The sequence below is a fragment of the Salvelinus fontinalis genome, chromosome 28 (assembly GCF_029448725.1).
Source record: "Salvelinus fontinalis isolate EN_2023a chromosome 28, ASM2944872v1, whole genome shotgun sequence".
Lineage (NCBI taxonomy): Eukaryota > Metazoa > Chordata > Actinopteri > Salmoniformes > Salmonidae > Salvelinus > Salvelinus fontinalis.
The window spans coordinates 30,972,709-30,985,986 of record NC_074692.1 but is presented as its reverse complement, the minus strand read 5'-3'; the positions used below and the strand labels follow the sequence as shown (position 1 = coordinate 30,985,986).

Sequence of the window (13,278 nt, the reverse complement as noted above, 5' to 3'; positions counted from 1 at the left end):
TTAGCAGGGGTTTTACAGTAGGATGTCTTGTTAGCAGCAGCTGGTAGAGGAATGGATTATATTAGCAGGGGTTTTACAGTAGGATGTCTTGTTAGCAGAAGCTGGTAGAGGAATGGATTATATTAGCAGGGGTTTTACAGTAGGATGTCTTATTAGCAGAAGCTGGTAGAGGAATGGATTATATTAGCAGGGGTTTTACAGTAGGATGTCTTGTTAGCAGAAGCTGGTAGAGGAATGGATCTCATTAGCAGGGGTTTTACAGTAGGATGTCTTGTTAGCAGAAGCTGGTAGAGGAATGGATTATATTAGCAGGGGTTTTACAGTAGGATGTCTTGTTAGCAGAAGCTGGTAGAGGAATGGATTATATTAGCAGGGGTTTTACAGTAGGATGTCTTGTTAGCAGAAGCTGGTAGAGGAATGGATTATATTAGCAGGGGTTTTACAGTAGGATGTCTTGTTAGCAGAAGCTGGTAGAGGAATGGATTATATTAGCAGGTGTTTTACAGTAGGATGTCTTGTTAGCAGAAGCTGGTAGAGGAATGGATCTCATTAGCAGGGGTTTTACAGTAGGATGTCTTGTTAGCAGAAGCTGGTAGAGGAATGGATTATATTAGCAGGGGTTTTACAGTAGGATGTCTTGTTAGCAGAAGCTGGTAGAGGAATGGATTATATTAGCAGGGGTTTTACAGTAGGATGTCTTGTTAGCAGAAGCTGGTAGAGGAATGGATTATATTAGCAGGGGTTTTACAGTAGGATGTCTTGTTAGCAGAAGCTGGTAGAGGAATGGATCTCATTAGCAGGGGTTTTACAGTAGGATGTCTTGTTAGCAGAAGCTGGTAGAGGAAAGGATTATATTAGCAGGGGTTTTACAGTAGAATGTCTTGTTAGCAGAAGCTGGTAGAGGAATGGATTATATTAGCAGGGGTATTACAGTAGGATGTCTTGTTAGCAGAAGCTGGTAGAGGAATGGATTATATTAGCAGGGGTTTTACAGTAGGATGTCTTGTTAGCAGTAGCTGGTAGAGGAATGGATTATATTAGCAGGGGTTTTACAGTAGGATGTCTTGTTAGCAGAAGCTGGTAGAGAAATGGATTATATTAGCAGGGGGTTTACAGTAGGATGTCTTGTTAGCAGAAGCTGGTAGAGGAATGGATTATATTAGCAGGGGTTTTACAGTAGGATGTCTTGTTAGCAGAAGCTGGTAGGGGAATGGATTATATTAGCCGGGGTTTTACAGTAGGATGTCTTGTTAGCAGAAGCTGGTAGAGGAATGGATTATATTAGCAGGGGTTTTACAGTAGGATGTCTTGTTAGCAGAAGCTGGTAGAGGAAAGGATTATATTAGCAGGGGTTTTACAGTAGGATGTCTTGTTAGCAGAAGCTGGTAGAGGAATGGATTATATTAGCAGGGGTTTTACAGTAGGATGTCTTGTTAGCAGAAGCTGGTAGAGGAATGGATTATATTAGCAGGGGTTTTACAGTAGGATGTCTTGTTAGCAGAAGCTGGTAGAGGAAAGGATTATATTAGCAGGGGTTTTACAGTAGGATGTCTTGTTAGCAGAAGCTGGTAGAGAAATGGATTATATTAGCAGGGGTTTTACAGTAGGATGTCTTGTTAGCAGAAGCTGGTAGAGGAATGGATTATATTAGCAGGGGTTTTACAGTAGGATGTCTTGTTAGCAGAAGCTGGTAGAGGAATGGATTATATTAGCAGGGGTTTTACAGTAGGATGTCTTGTTAGCAGAAGCTGGTAGAGGAATGGATTATATTAGCAGGGGTTTTACAGTAGGATGTCTTGTTAGCAGAAGCTGGTAGAGGAATGGATTATATTAGCAGGTGTTTTACAGTAGGATGTCTTGTTAGCAGAAGCTGGTAGAGGAATGTATTATATTAACAGGGGTTTTACAGTAGGATGTCTTGTTAGCAGAAGCTGGTAGAGGAATGGATTATATTAGCAGGGGGTTTACAGTAGGATGTCTTGTTAGCAGAAGCTGGTAGAGGAATGGATTATATTAGCAGGGGTTTTACAGTAGGATGTCTTGTTAGCAGAAGCTGGTAGAGGAATGGATTATATTAGCAGGGGTTTTACAGTAGGATGTCTTGTTAGCAGAAGCTGGTAGAGGAATGGATTATATTAGCAGGGGTTTTACAGTAGGATGTCTTGTTAGCAGAAGCTGGTAGAGGAATGGATTATATTAGCAGGGGTTTTACAGTAGGATGTCTTGGTAGCAGAAGCTGGTAGAGGAAAGGTTTATATTAGCAGGGGTTTTACAGTAGAATGTCTTGTTAGCAGAAGCTGGTAGAGGAATGGATTATATTAGCAGGGGTATTACAGTAGGATGTCTTGTTAGCAGAAGCTAGTAGAGGAATGGATCTCATTAGCAGGCGTTAAGTGACTGGGTTGTTTGGATTCGCCAGCCCCAGCTGTGAGCTGGAACACCAGATGCTCACCCACTCAGTGCCACTATATCATTATGATGACTCGGTAAGAGGAATACAACTAAACTGTTTTCATCCAAACGGGCGCAGATTTAAATGAAACGGCATGTGTTGTACATTTGGGAAGTGTGTTTTGGGGTCTGTGTTGAGTGGTTATGTCCCAATTATCACTACTCCCTTTCATTCACAGATTTGAAAGTATGGTGAAAACTCCCTCTAGCCTCCACCAATCCAATGCTTTCAGATTTGTGGGAAATAGTGTACACTTCAGGAGAATATAGATGTGTGTGTTTAGGGCTCGCGCGTGTGTGTATGGGGTTACTTAGGGAAAGTGTATGTGGGATCCCCCTCGTCATCCTCCAGTCATTGTCATTCTCCTTCATCAGCATATGCTGACCGCCGAGCCAAGAGTTTTAACCGCTCCTGGAGTGACCCCATCCCCATGAAGCCTGACTCTCTCCATGGCTCTAGAGACAGTGAGTCCACACAAATACTATACACACACTCACGCAAGCTGACATGCAATGACACATACGCGAACACACCTTCACTCAAGCATACTCGGCATAAGCATGTACATAATTTTTGTAACTATTATTTTCAGGCACAAACATGAAAAGCTTGTATCTACACTACGTGCCTGTGAGCACACACACACACACACACACACACACACACACACACACACACACACACACACACACACACACACACACACACACACACACACACACACACACACACGTCCTCTTCACGTCAGACTGTGACGCTCTACCGTTTCTGTCCGTTCTTTACGCCCATACTGTACGTCTCTGTCGTCCTATGTATACAGTGTGGGAAAAAAGTATTTAATCCCCTGATGAGTTTGTACGTTTGCCTACTGACAAAGAAATGATCAGTCTATAATTTTAATGGTAGGTTTATTTGAACAGTGAGAGACAGAATAACAACAAAAATGTTATAAATTGATTTGCATTTTAATGAGGGAAATAAGTATTTGACCCCCTCTCAATCAGAAAGATTTCTGGCTCCCAGGTGTCTTTTATACAGGTAACGAGCTGAGATTAGGAGCACACTCTTAAAGGGAGTGCTCCTAATCTCAGTTTCTTACCTGTATAAAAGACACGTGTCTACAGAAGCAAGACCAAGACCAAAGAGCTCTCCAAGGATGTCAGGGACAAGATTGTAGACCTACACAAGCCTGGAATGGGCTACAAGACCATCGCCAAGCAGCTTGGTGAGAAGGTGACAACAGTTGGTGCGATTATTCGCTAATGGAAGAAACACAAAAGAACTGTCAATCTCTCTCGGCCTGGGGCTCCATGCAAGATCTCACCTCGTGGAGTTGCAATGATCATGAGAACGGTGAGGAATCAGCCCAGAACTACACGGGAGGAGCTTGTCAATGATCTCAAGGCAGCTGGGACCATAGTCACCAAGAAAACAATTGGTAACACACTACGCCGTGAAGGACTGAAATCCTGCAGCGCCCGCAAGGTCCCCCTGCTCAAGAAAGCACATATACATGCCCGTCTGAAGTTTGCCAATGAACATCTGAATTATTCAGAGGACAACTGGGTGAAAGTGTTGTGGTCAGATGAGACCAAAATGGAGCTCTTTGGCATCAACTCAACTCGCCGTGTTTGGAGGGGGCCAACTATGACCCCAAGAACACCATCCCCACCGTCAAACATGGAGGTGGAAACATTATGCTTTGGGGGTGTTTTTCTGCGAAGGGGACAGGACAACTTCATCGCATCAAAGGGACGATGGACGGGGCCATGTACCGTCAAATCTTGGGTGAGAACCTCCTTCCCTCAGCCAGGGCATTGAAAATGGGTCGTGGATGTGTATTCCAGCATGCCAATGACCCAAAACACACGGCCAAGGCAACAAAGGAGTGGCTCAAGAAGAAGCACATTAAGGTCCTGGAGTGGCCTAGCCAGTCTCCAGACCTTAATCCCATAGAAAATCTGTGGAGGGAGCTGAAGGTTCGAGTTGCCAAACGTCAGCCTCGAAACCTTAATGACTTGGAGAAGATCTGCAAAGAGGAGTGGGACAAAATCCCTCCTGAGATGTGTGCAAACCTGGTGGCCAACTACAAGAAACGTCTGACCTCTGTGATTGCCAACAAGGGTTTTGCCACCAAGTACTAAGTCATGTTTTGCAGAGGGGTCAAATACTTATTTCCCTCATTAAAATGCAAATCAATTTATAACATTTTTGACATGCGTTTTTCTGGATTTGTTTGTTGTTATTCTGTCTCTCACTGTTCAAATAAACCTACCATTAAAATTATAGACTGATCATTTCTTTGTCAGTGGGCAAACGTACAAAATCAGCAGGGGATCAAATACTTTTTTCCCTCACTGTATGTCCTGGGTCTGTCTGAATATGTGCTTGTATGTTTCAAGCCCTGTGGTTGTCTGTTCCAAGCTCGGTGTTTGTCTGTTCCAAGCTCTATGATTGTCTGTTCCAAGCTCTATGATTGTCTGTTCCAAGCTCTGTGATTGTCTGTTCCAAGTTCTGTGATTGTCTGTTCCAAGCTCTGTGATTGTCTGTTCCAAGCTCTATGATTGTCTGTTCCAAGCTCTGTGATTGTCTGTTCCAAGCTCTGTGATTGTCTGTTCCAAGCTCTATGATTGTCTGTTCCAAGCTCTGTGATTGTCTGTTCCAAGCTCTATGATTGTCTGTTCCAAGCTCTGTGATTGTCTGTTCCAAGCTCTGTGATTGTCTGTTCCAAGCTCTATGATTGTCTGTTCCAAGCTCTGTGATTGTCTGTTCCAAGCTCTATGATTGTCTGTTCCAAGCTCTATGATTGTCTGTTCCAAGCTCTATGATTGTCTGTTCCACGCTCTGTGATTGTCTGTTCCAAGCTCTGTGATTGTCTGTTCCAAGCTCTGTGATTGTCTGTTCCAAGCTCTGTGATTGTCTGTTCCAAGCTCTATGATTGTCTGTTCCAAGCTCTGTGATTGTCTGTTCCAAGCTCTATGATTGTCTGTTCCAAGCTCTATGATTGTCTGTTCCAAGCTCTGTGCTTGTCTGTTCAAAGAATTGTCTTTCATCTCCATTTTTTGTATATCTCTGTAACCTGTGGTCTATGTGTTCTGTTTCCTTTATTGTTGTTGATGTCTAGGGAAGGGATAATGTGTTCTGTGTCCTTTATTGATGTTGATGTCTAGGGAAGGGATAATGTGTTATATTTCCTTTATTGATGTTGATGTCTAGGGAAGGGATAATGTGTTCTGTTTCCTCTGGTTGTCTCTATGATGCCTGTTCTATGTTCAATCTGCAAACAGCCAGCTGCCAGGTGTGCCGCTTCTGATTGCAAACTCTCCTTTAATAGTATGTTTGCTATCCTTTCATCTCTCCCCCGCTATGTGTGTGTGCGTGTGTGTTAGGTGGGGACTTGCAGTCCTCCTCAGGGGCTCTAGATGAAGGATCCCAGGAGGATGCAGACTGGGAGGAGGAGAGAGAGATGGAGAGAGCAGCCTGTGAGGGAGAGGACTTCATCCCACCCAAAATCATGGTGAGATGCTCAGGTCACCTAAGATACCAGTTATTCAGCCTCTCATAGCAAAAATAAAAAATAAGAAAATAAAAATAGTAGTGCAAGGAGAGGAGTTATTGGTATTAATAGTTATTAACATTTTGCTATTAATAGTTATTTACATTGTGTTGTTAATAGTTATTAACATTGTGTTGTTAATAGTTATTAACATTGTGTTGTTAATAGTTAATAACAGTGTGTTGTTAATAGTTAATAACATTGTGTTATTAATAGTTATTAACATTGTGTTGTTAATAGTTAATAACAGTGTGTGTTGTTAATAGTTATTGACAGTGTGTTGTTAATAGTTAATAACAGTGTGTTGTTAATAGTTAATAACAGTGTGTTATTAATAGTTAATAACAGTGTGTGTTGTTAATAGTTATTAACATTGTGTTGTTAATAGTTAATAACAGTGTGTTGTTATTAATAGTTATTAACATTGTGTTGTTAATAGTTAATAACAGTGTGTGTTGTTAATAGTTAATAACAGTGTGTTGTTAATAGTTAATAACAGTGTGTGTTGTTAATAGTTATTAACATTGTGTTGTTAATAGTTAATAACAGTGTGTTGTTATTAATAGTTATTAACATTGTGTTGTTAATAGTTAATAACAGTGTGTTGTTAATAGTTAATAACATTGTGTTGTTAATAGTTAATAGCAGTGTGTTATTAATAGTTATTGACAGTGTGTTGTTAATAGTTATTAACATTGTGTTGTTAATAGTTAATAACAGTGTGTTGTTATTAATAGTTATTAACATTGTGTTATTAATAGTTATTAACATTTTGCTATTAATAGTTATTAACATTGTGTTGTTAATAGTTATTAACATTGTGTTGTTAATAGTTATTAACATTGTGTTGTTATTAATAGTTATTAACAGTGTGTTATTAATAGTTATTAACATTGTGTTGTTAATAGTTAATAGAAGTGTGTTATTAATAGTTATTGACAGTGTGTTGTTAATAGTTAATAACAGTGTGTTGTTAATAGTTAATAACAGTATTTTATTAATAGTTATTGACAGTGTGTTGTTAATAGTTAATAACAGTGTGTTGTTAATAGTTAATAACAGTGTGTTGTCAATAGTTATTAACATTGTGTTGTTAATAGTTAATAGCAGTGTGTTATTAATAGTTATTAACATTGTGTTGTTAATAGTTAATAACAGTGTGTTGTTAATAGTTAATAACAGTATTTTATTAATAGTTATTGACAGTGTGTTGTTAATAGTTAATAACAGTGTGTTGTTAATAGTTAATAACAGTGTGTTGTCAATAGTTATTAACAGTGTGTTGTCAATAGTTATTAACATTGTGTTGTTATTAATAGTTATTAACAGTGTGTTATTAATAGTTAATAACAGTGTGTTATTAATAGTTATTAACATTGTGTTATTAATAGTTATTAACAGTGTGTTGTTATTAATAGTTATTGACAGTGTGTTGTTAATAGTTAATAACAGTGTGTTGTTAATAGTTAATAACAGTGTGTTGTTAATAGTTAATAACAGTGTGTTATTAATAGTTAATAACAGTGTTATTAATAGTTATTAACATTGTGTTGTTAATAGTTAATAACAGTGTGTTATTAATAGTTATTAACATTGTGTTATTAACATTGTGTTATTAATAGTTATTAACATTGTGTTGTTAATAGTTAATAACAGTGTGTTGTTAATAGTTGATAACAGTGTGTTGTTAATAGTTAATAACAGTGTGTTGTTAATAGTTGATAACAGTGTGTTGTTAATAGTTATTAACAGTGTGTTGTTATTAATAGTTATTGACAGTGTGTTGTTAATAGTTAATAACAGTGTGTTGTTAATAGTTAATAACAGTGTGTTATTAATAGTTAATAACAGTGTGTTATTAATAGTTATTAACATTGTGTTGTTAATAGTTAATAACAGTGTGTTATTAATAGTTATTACCATTGTGTTGTTAATAGTTATTAACAGTGTGCTATTAATAGTTATTAACATTGTGCTATTAATAGTTATTAACATTGTGTTGTTAATAGTTCATAACAGTGTGTTGTTAATAGTTATTAACAGTGTGTTGTTATTAATAGTTATTGACAGTGTGTTGTTAATAGTTAATAACAGTGTGTTGTTAATAGTTAATAACAGTGTGTTGTTAATAGTTATTAACATTGTGTTATTAATAGTTATTAACATTGTGTTGTTAATAGTTAATAACAGTGTGTGTTGTTAATAGTTATTGACAGTGTGTTGTTAATAGTTAATAACAGTGTGTTGTTAATAGTTAATAACAGTGTGTTGTTAATAGTTATTAACATTGTGTTGTTAATAGTTAATAACAGTGTGTGTTGTTAATAGTTAATAACAGTGTGTTGTTAATAGTTAATAACAGTGTGTGTTGTTAATAGTTATTAACATTGTGTTGTTAATAGTTAATAACAGTGTGTTGTTATTAATAGTTATTAACATTGTGTTGTTAATAGTTAATAACAGTGTGTTGTTAATAGTTAATAACATTGTGTTGTTAATAGTTAATAGCAGTGTGTTATTAATAGTTATTGACAGTGTGTTGTTAATAGTTATTAACATTGTGTTGTTAATAGTTAATAACAGTGTGTTGTTATTAATAGTTATTAACATTGTGTTATTAATAGTTATTAACATTTTGCTATTAATAGTTATTAACATTGTGTTGTTAATAGTTATTAACATTGTGTTGTTAATAGTTATTAACATTGTGTTGTTATTAATAGTTATTAACAGTGTGTTATTAATAGTTATTAACATTGTGTTGTTAATAGTTAATAGCAGTGTGTTATTAATAGTTATTGACAGTGTGTTGTTAATAGTTAATAACAGTGTGTTGTTAATAGTTAATAACAGTATTTTATTAATAGTTATTGACAGTGTGTTGTTAATAGTTAATAACAGTGTGTTGTTAATAGTTAATAACAGTGTGTTGTCAATAGTTATTAACATTGTGTTGTTAATAGTTAATAGCAGTGTGTTATTAATAGTTATTAACATTGTGTTGTTAATAGTTAATAACAGTGTGTTGTTAATAGTTAATAACAGTATTTTATTAATAGTTATTGACAGTGTGTTGTTAATAGTTAATAACAGTGTGTTGTTAATAGTTAATAACAGTGTGTTGTCAATAGTTATTAACAGTGTGTTGTCAATAGTTATTAACATTGTGTTGTTATTAATAGTTATTAACAGTGTGTTATTAATAGTTAATAACAGTGTGTTATTAATAGTTATTAACATTGTGTTATTAATAGTTATTAACAGTGTGTTGTTATTAATAGTTATTGACAGTGTGTTGTTAATAGTTAATAACAGTGTGTTGTTAATAGTTAATAACAGTGTGTTGTTAATAGTTAATAACAGTGTGTTATTAATAGTTAATAACAGTGTTATTAATAGTTATTAACATTGTGTTGTTAATAGTTAATAACAGTGTGTTATTAATAGTTATTAACATTGTGTTATTAACATTGTGTTATTAATAGTTATTAACATTGTGTTGTTAATAGTTAATAACAGTGTGTTGTTAATAGTTGATAACAGTGTGTTGTTAATAGTTAATAACAGTGTGTTGTTAATAGTTGATAACAGTGTGTTATTAATAGTTATTACCATTGTGTTGTTAATAGTTATTAACATTGTGTTGTTAATAGTTAATAACAGTGTGTTATTAATAGTTATTACCATTGTGTTGTTAATAGTTATTAACAGTGTGCTATTAATAGTTATTAACATTGTGCTATTAATAGTTATTAACATTGTGTTGTTAATAGTTCATAACAGTGTGTTGTTAATAGTTAATAACAGTGTGTTGTTAATAGTTAATAACACTGTGTTGTTATTAATTAATAAGTGTGTTATTAACAGTGTGTTGTTATTAATAGTTATTAACAGTGTGTTGTTATTAATAGTTAATAACAGTGTGTTATTAATAGTTAATAACAGTATTTTATTAATAGTTATTGACAGTGTGTTGTTAATAGTTAATAACAGTGTGTTGTTAATAGTTAATAACAGTGTGTTGTCAATAGTTATTAACATTGTGTTGTTAATAGTTATTAACATTGTGTTGTTATTAATAGTTATTAACAGTGTGTTATTAATAGTTAATAACAGTGTGTTATTACTAGTTATTAACATTGTGTTATTAATAGTTATTAACAGTGTGTTGTTATTAATAGTTATTGACAGTGTGTTGTTAATAGTTAATAACAGTGTGTTGTTAATAGTTAATAACAGTGTGTTATTAATAGGTAATAACAGTGTGTTATTAATAGTTATTAACATTGTGTTGTTAATAGTTAATAACAGTGTGTTATTAATAGTTTTTAACATTGTGTTATTAATAGTTGTTAACATTGTGTTGTTAATAGTTATTAACAGTGTGTTATTAATAGTTATTAACATTGTGTTATTAATAGTTATTAACATTGTGTTGTTAATAGTTAATAACAGTGTGTTGTTAATAGTTGATAACAGTGTGTTGTTAATAGTTAATAACAGTGTGTTGTTATTAATTAATAAGTGTGTTATTAACAGTGTGTTGTTATTAATAGTTATTAACAGTGTGTTGTTATTAATAGTTATTGACAGTGTGTTGTTAATAGTTAATAACAGTGTGTTGTTAATAGTTAATAACAGTGTGTTGTTAATAGTTAATAACAGTGTGTTATTAATAGTTAATAACAGTGTGTTATTAATAGTTATTAACATTGTGTTGTTAATAGTTAATAACAGTGTGTTATTAATAGTTATTACCATTGTGTTGTTAATAGTTAATAACAGTGTGTTGTTATTAATTAATAAGTGTGTTATTAACAGTGTGTTGTTATTAATAGTTATTAACAGTGTGTTGTTATTAATAGTTAATAACAGTGTGTTATTAATAGTTAATAACAGTATTTTATTAATAGTTATTGACAGTGTGTTGTTAATAGTTAATAACAGTGTGTTGTTAATAGTTAATAACAGTGTGTTGTTATTAATAGTTATTGACAGTGTGTTGTTAATAGTTAATAACAGTGTTGTTATTAATAGTTATTAACAGTGTGTTATTAATAGTTAATAGCAGTGTGTTGTTATTAATAGTTAATAACAGTGTGTTATTAATAATTATTAACAGTGTGTTATTAATAGTTAATAAGTGTGTTGTTATTAATAGTTAATACCAGTGTGTTATTAATAGTTAATAACAGTGTGTTATTAATAGTTATTAACATTGTGTTATTAATAGTTATTAACATGATGTTGTTAATAGTTATTAACAGTGTGTTATTAATAGTTATTAACATTGTGTTATTAATAGTTATTAACATTGTGTTGGTAATAGTTATAACAGTGTGTTGTTAATAGTTAATAACAGTGTGTTGTTAATAGTTAATAACAGTGTGTTGTTATTCATTAATAAGTGTGTTATTAACAGTGTGTTGTTATTAATAGTTATTAACAGTGTGTTGTTATTAATAGTTAATAACAGTGTGTTATTAATAGTTAATAACAGTGTGTTGTTATTAATAGTTATTGACAGTGTGTTGTTAATAGTTAATAACAGTGTGTTGTTAATAGTTAATAACAGGGTGTTGTTAATAGTTATTAACATTGTGTTGTTATTAATAGTTATTGACAGTGTGTTATTAATAGTTAATAACAGTGTGTTGTTATTAATAGTTATTGACAGTGTGTTATTAATAGTTAATAACAGTGTGTTGTTATTAATAGTTATTGACAGTGTGTTGTTAATAGTTAATAACAGTGTGTTGTTATTAATAGTTATTGACAGTGTGTTTTTAATAGTTAATAACAGTGTGTTGTTATTAATAGTTATTGACAGTGTGTTGTTAATAGTTAATAACAGTGTATTATTAATAGTTAATAGCAGTGTGTTATTAATAGTTAATAAGTGTGTTGTTATTAATAGTAAATACCAGTGTGTTATTAATAGTTATTAACAGTGTATTGTTATTAATAGTTAATAACAGTTTGTTGTTATTAATTAATAAGTGTGTTATTAACAGTGTGTTGTTATTAATAGTTATTAACAGTGTGTTGTTATTAATAGGTAATAACAGTGCGTTATTAATAGTTAATAACAGTGTGTTGTTAATAGTTAATAACAGTGTGTTGTTAATAGTTAATAACAGTGTGTTGTTATTAATAGTTATTGACAGTGTGTTGTTAATAGTTAATAACAGTGTATTATTAATAGTTAATAGCAGTGTGTTATTAATAGTTAATAAGTGTGTTGTTATTAATAGTAAATACCAGTGTGTTATTAATAGTTATTAACAGTGTATTGTTATTAATAGTTAATAACAGTTTGTTGTTATTAATTAATAAGTGTGTTATTAACAGTGTGTTGTTATTAATAGTTATTAACAGTGTGTTGTTATTAATAGGTAATAACAGTGCGTTATTAATAGTTAATAACAGTGTGTTATTAATAGTTAATAACATTGTGTTATTAATAGTTATTAACAGTGTGTTGTTAATAGTTAATAACAGTGTGTTGTTAATAGTTAATAACAGTGTGTTATTAATAGTTATTAACAGTGTGTTATTAATAGTTAATAACAGTGTGTTATTAATAGTTAATAACAGTGTGTGTTATTAATAGTTAATAACAGCGTGTTGTTAATAGTTAATAACAGTGTTGTTGTTAATAGTTAATAAGTGTGTTGTTGTTAATAGTCATTAACAGTGTGTAGTTATGAATTAAAAGAGTAAACTGTAGTATAATACATCTCTAGCTCTATGCAATACTGCCTTCAACCGATATCATGGCACTAAGTAGATTGGTTTCTGAACTTATATTTGTACTACTTCTGTTCTTATTGCGATATTTCTTACAGTATATAATGTACCCATTGTAGACAGCTTTTCATTGACATTAGTTTAGTTGTTGAGACTTTCTGTCTGTCTTCTTCCAGCTGATATCTTCCAAGGTCCCGAAGGCTGAATATGTTCCTAACATCATCCGTAGGGATGATCCCTCCGTCATCCCCATCCTTTATGTGAGTCCCTCTCATCTACTCATCCGTTACGCGACTCCTACTGTATGTTATGATAATACCTTAGACATTCGGATTACTGTACTATTGATTTTGGAGAGTCTCTTCTACACTTCATAATGAAAACAGTTCATATGGAAAATATCGACTGCTTAACGTAAACCACCCGGTAGTTAGAACTGTCTTGTAGATGTCTTATTGGGTCCTCTTATTTGAACTTTTTCTGTAGGATCATGAACATGCCACATTCGATGACATCATTG

General features: G+C 32.9%; 1 protein-coding gene across 1 annotated transcript in view; it reads left to right on the top strand.

Annotated features, from left to right (window-relative positions):
• LOC129826586 (NMDA receptor synaptonuclear signaling and neuronal migration factor-like) overlaps positions 1 to 13,278 on the top strand; it is an 80,916-nt gene that overhangs the window by 50,816 nt on the left and 16,822 nt on the right. Inside the window, exons 8-11 of the mRNA XM_055887487.1 lie at positions 2,827 to 2,916; positions 5,842 to 5,969; positions 12,935 to 13,018; positions 13,245 to 13,278. Coding sequence (XP_055743462.1) covers positions 2,827 to 2,916; positions 5,842 to 5,969; positions 12,935 to 13,018; positions 13,245 to 13,278 — 336 coding nt within the window. The remainder of the gene's footprint in view (positions 1 to 2,826; positions 2,917 to 5,841; positions 5,970 to 12,934; positions 13,019 to 13,244) is intronic.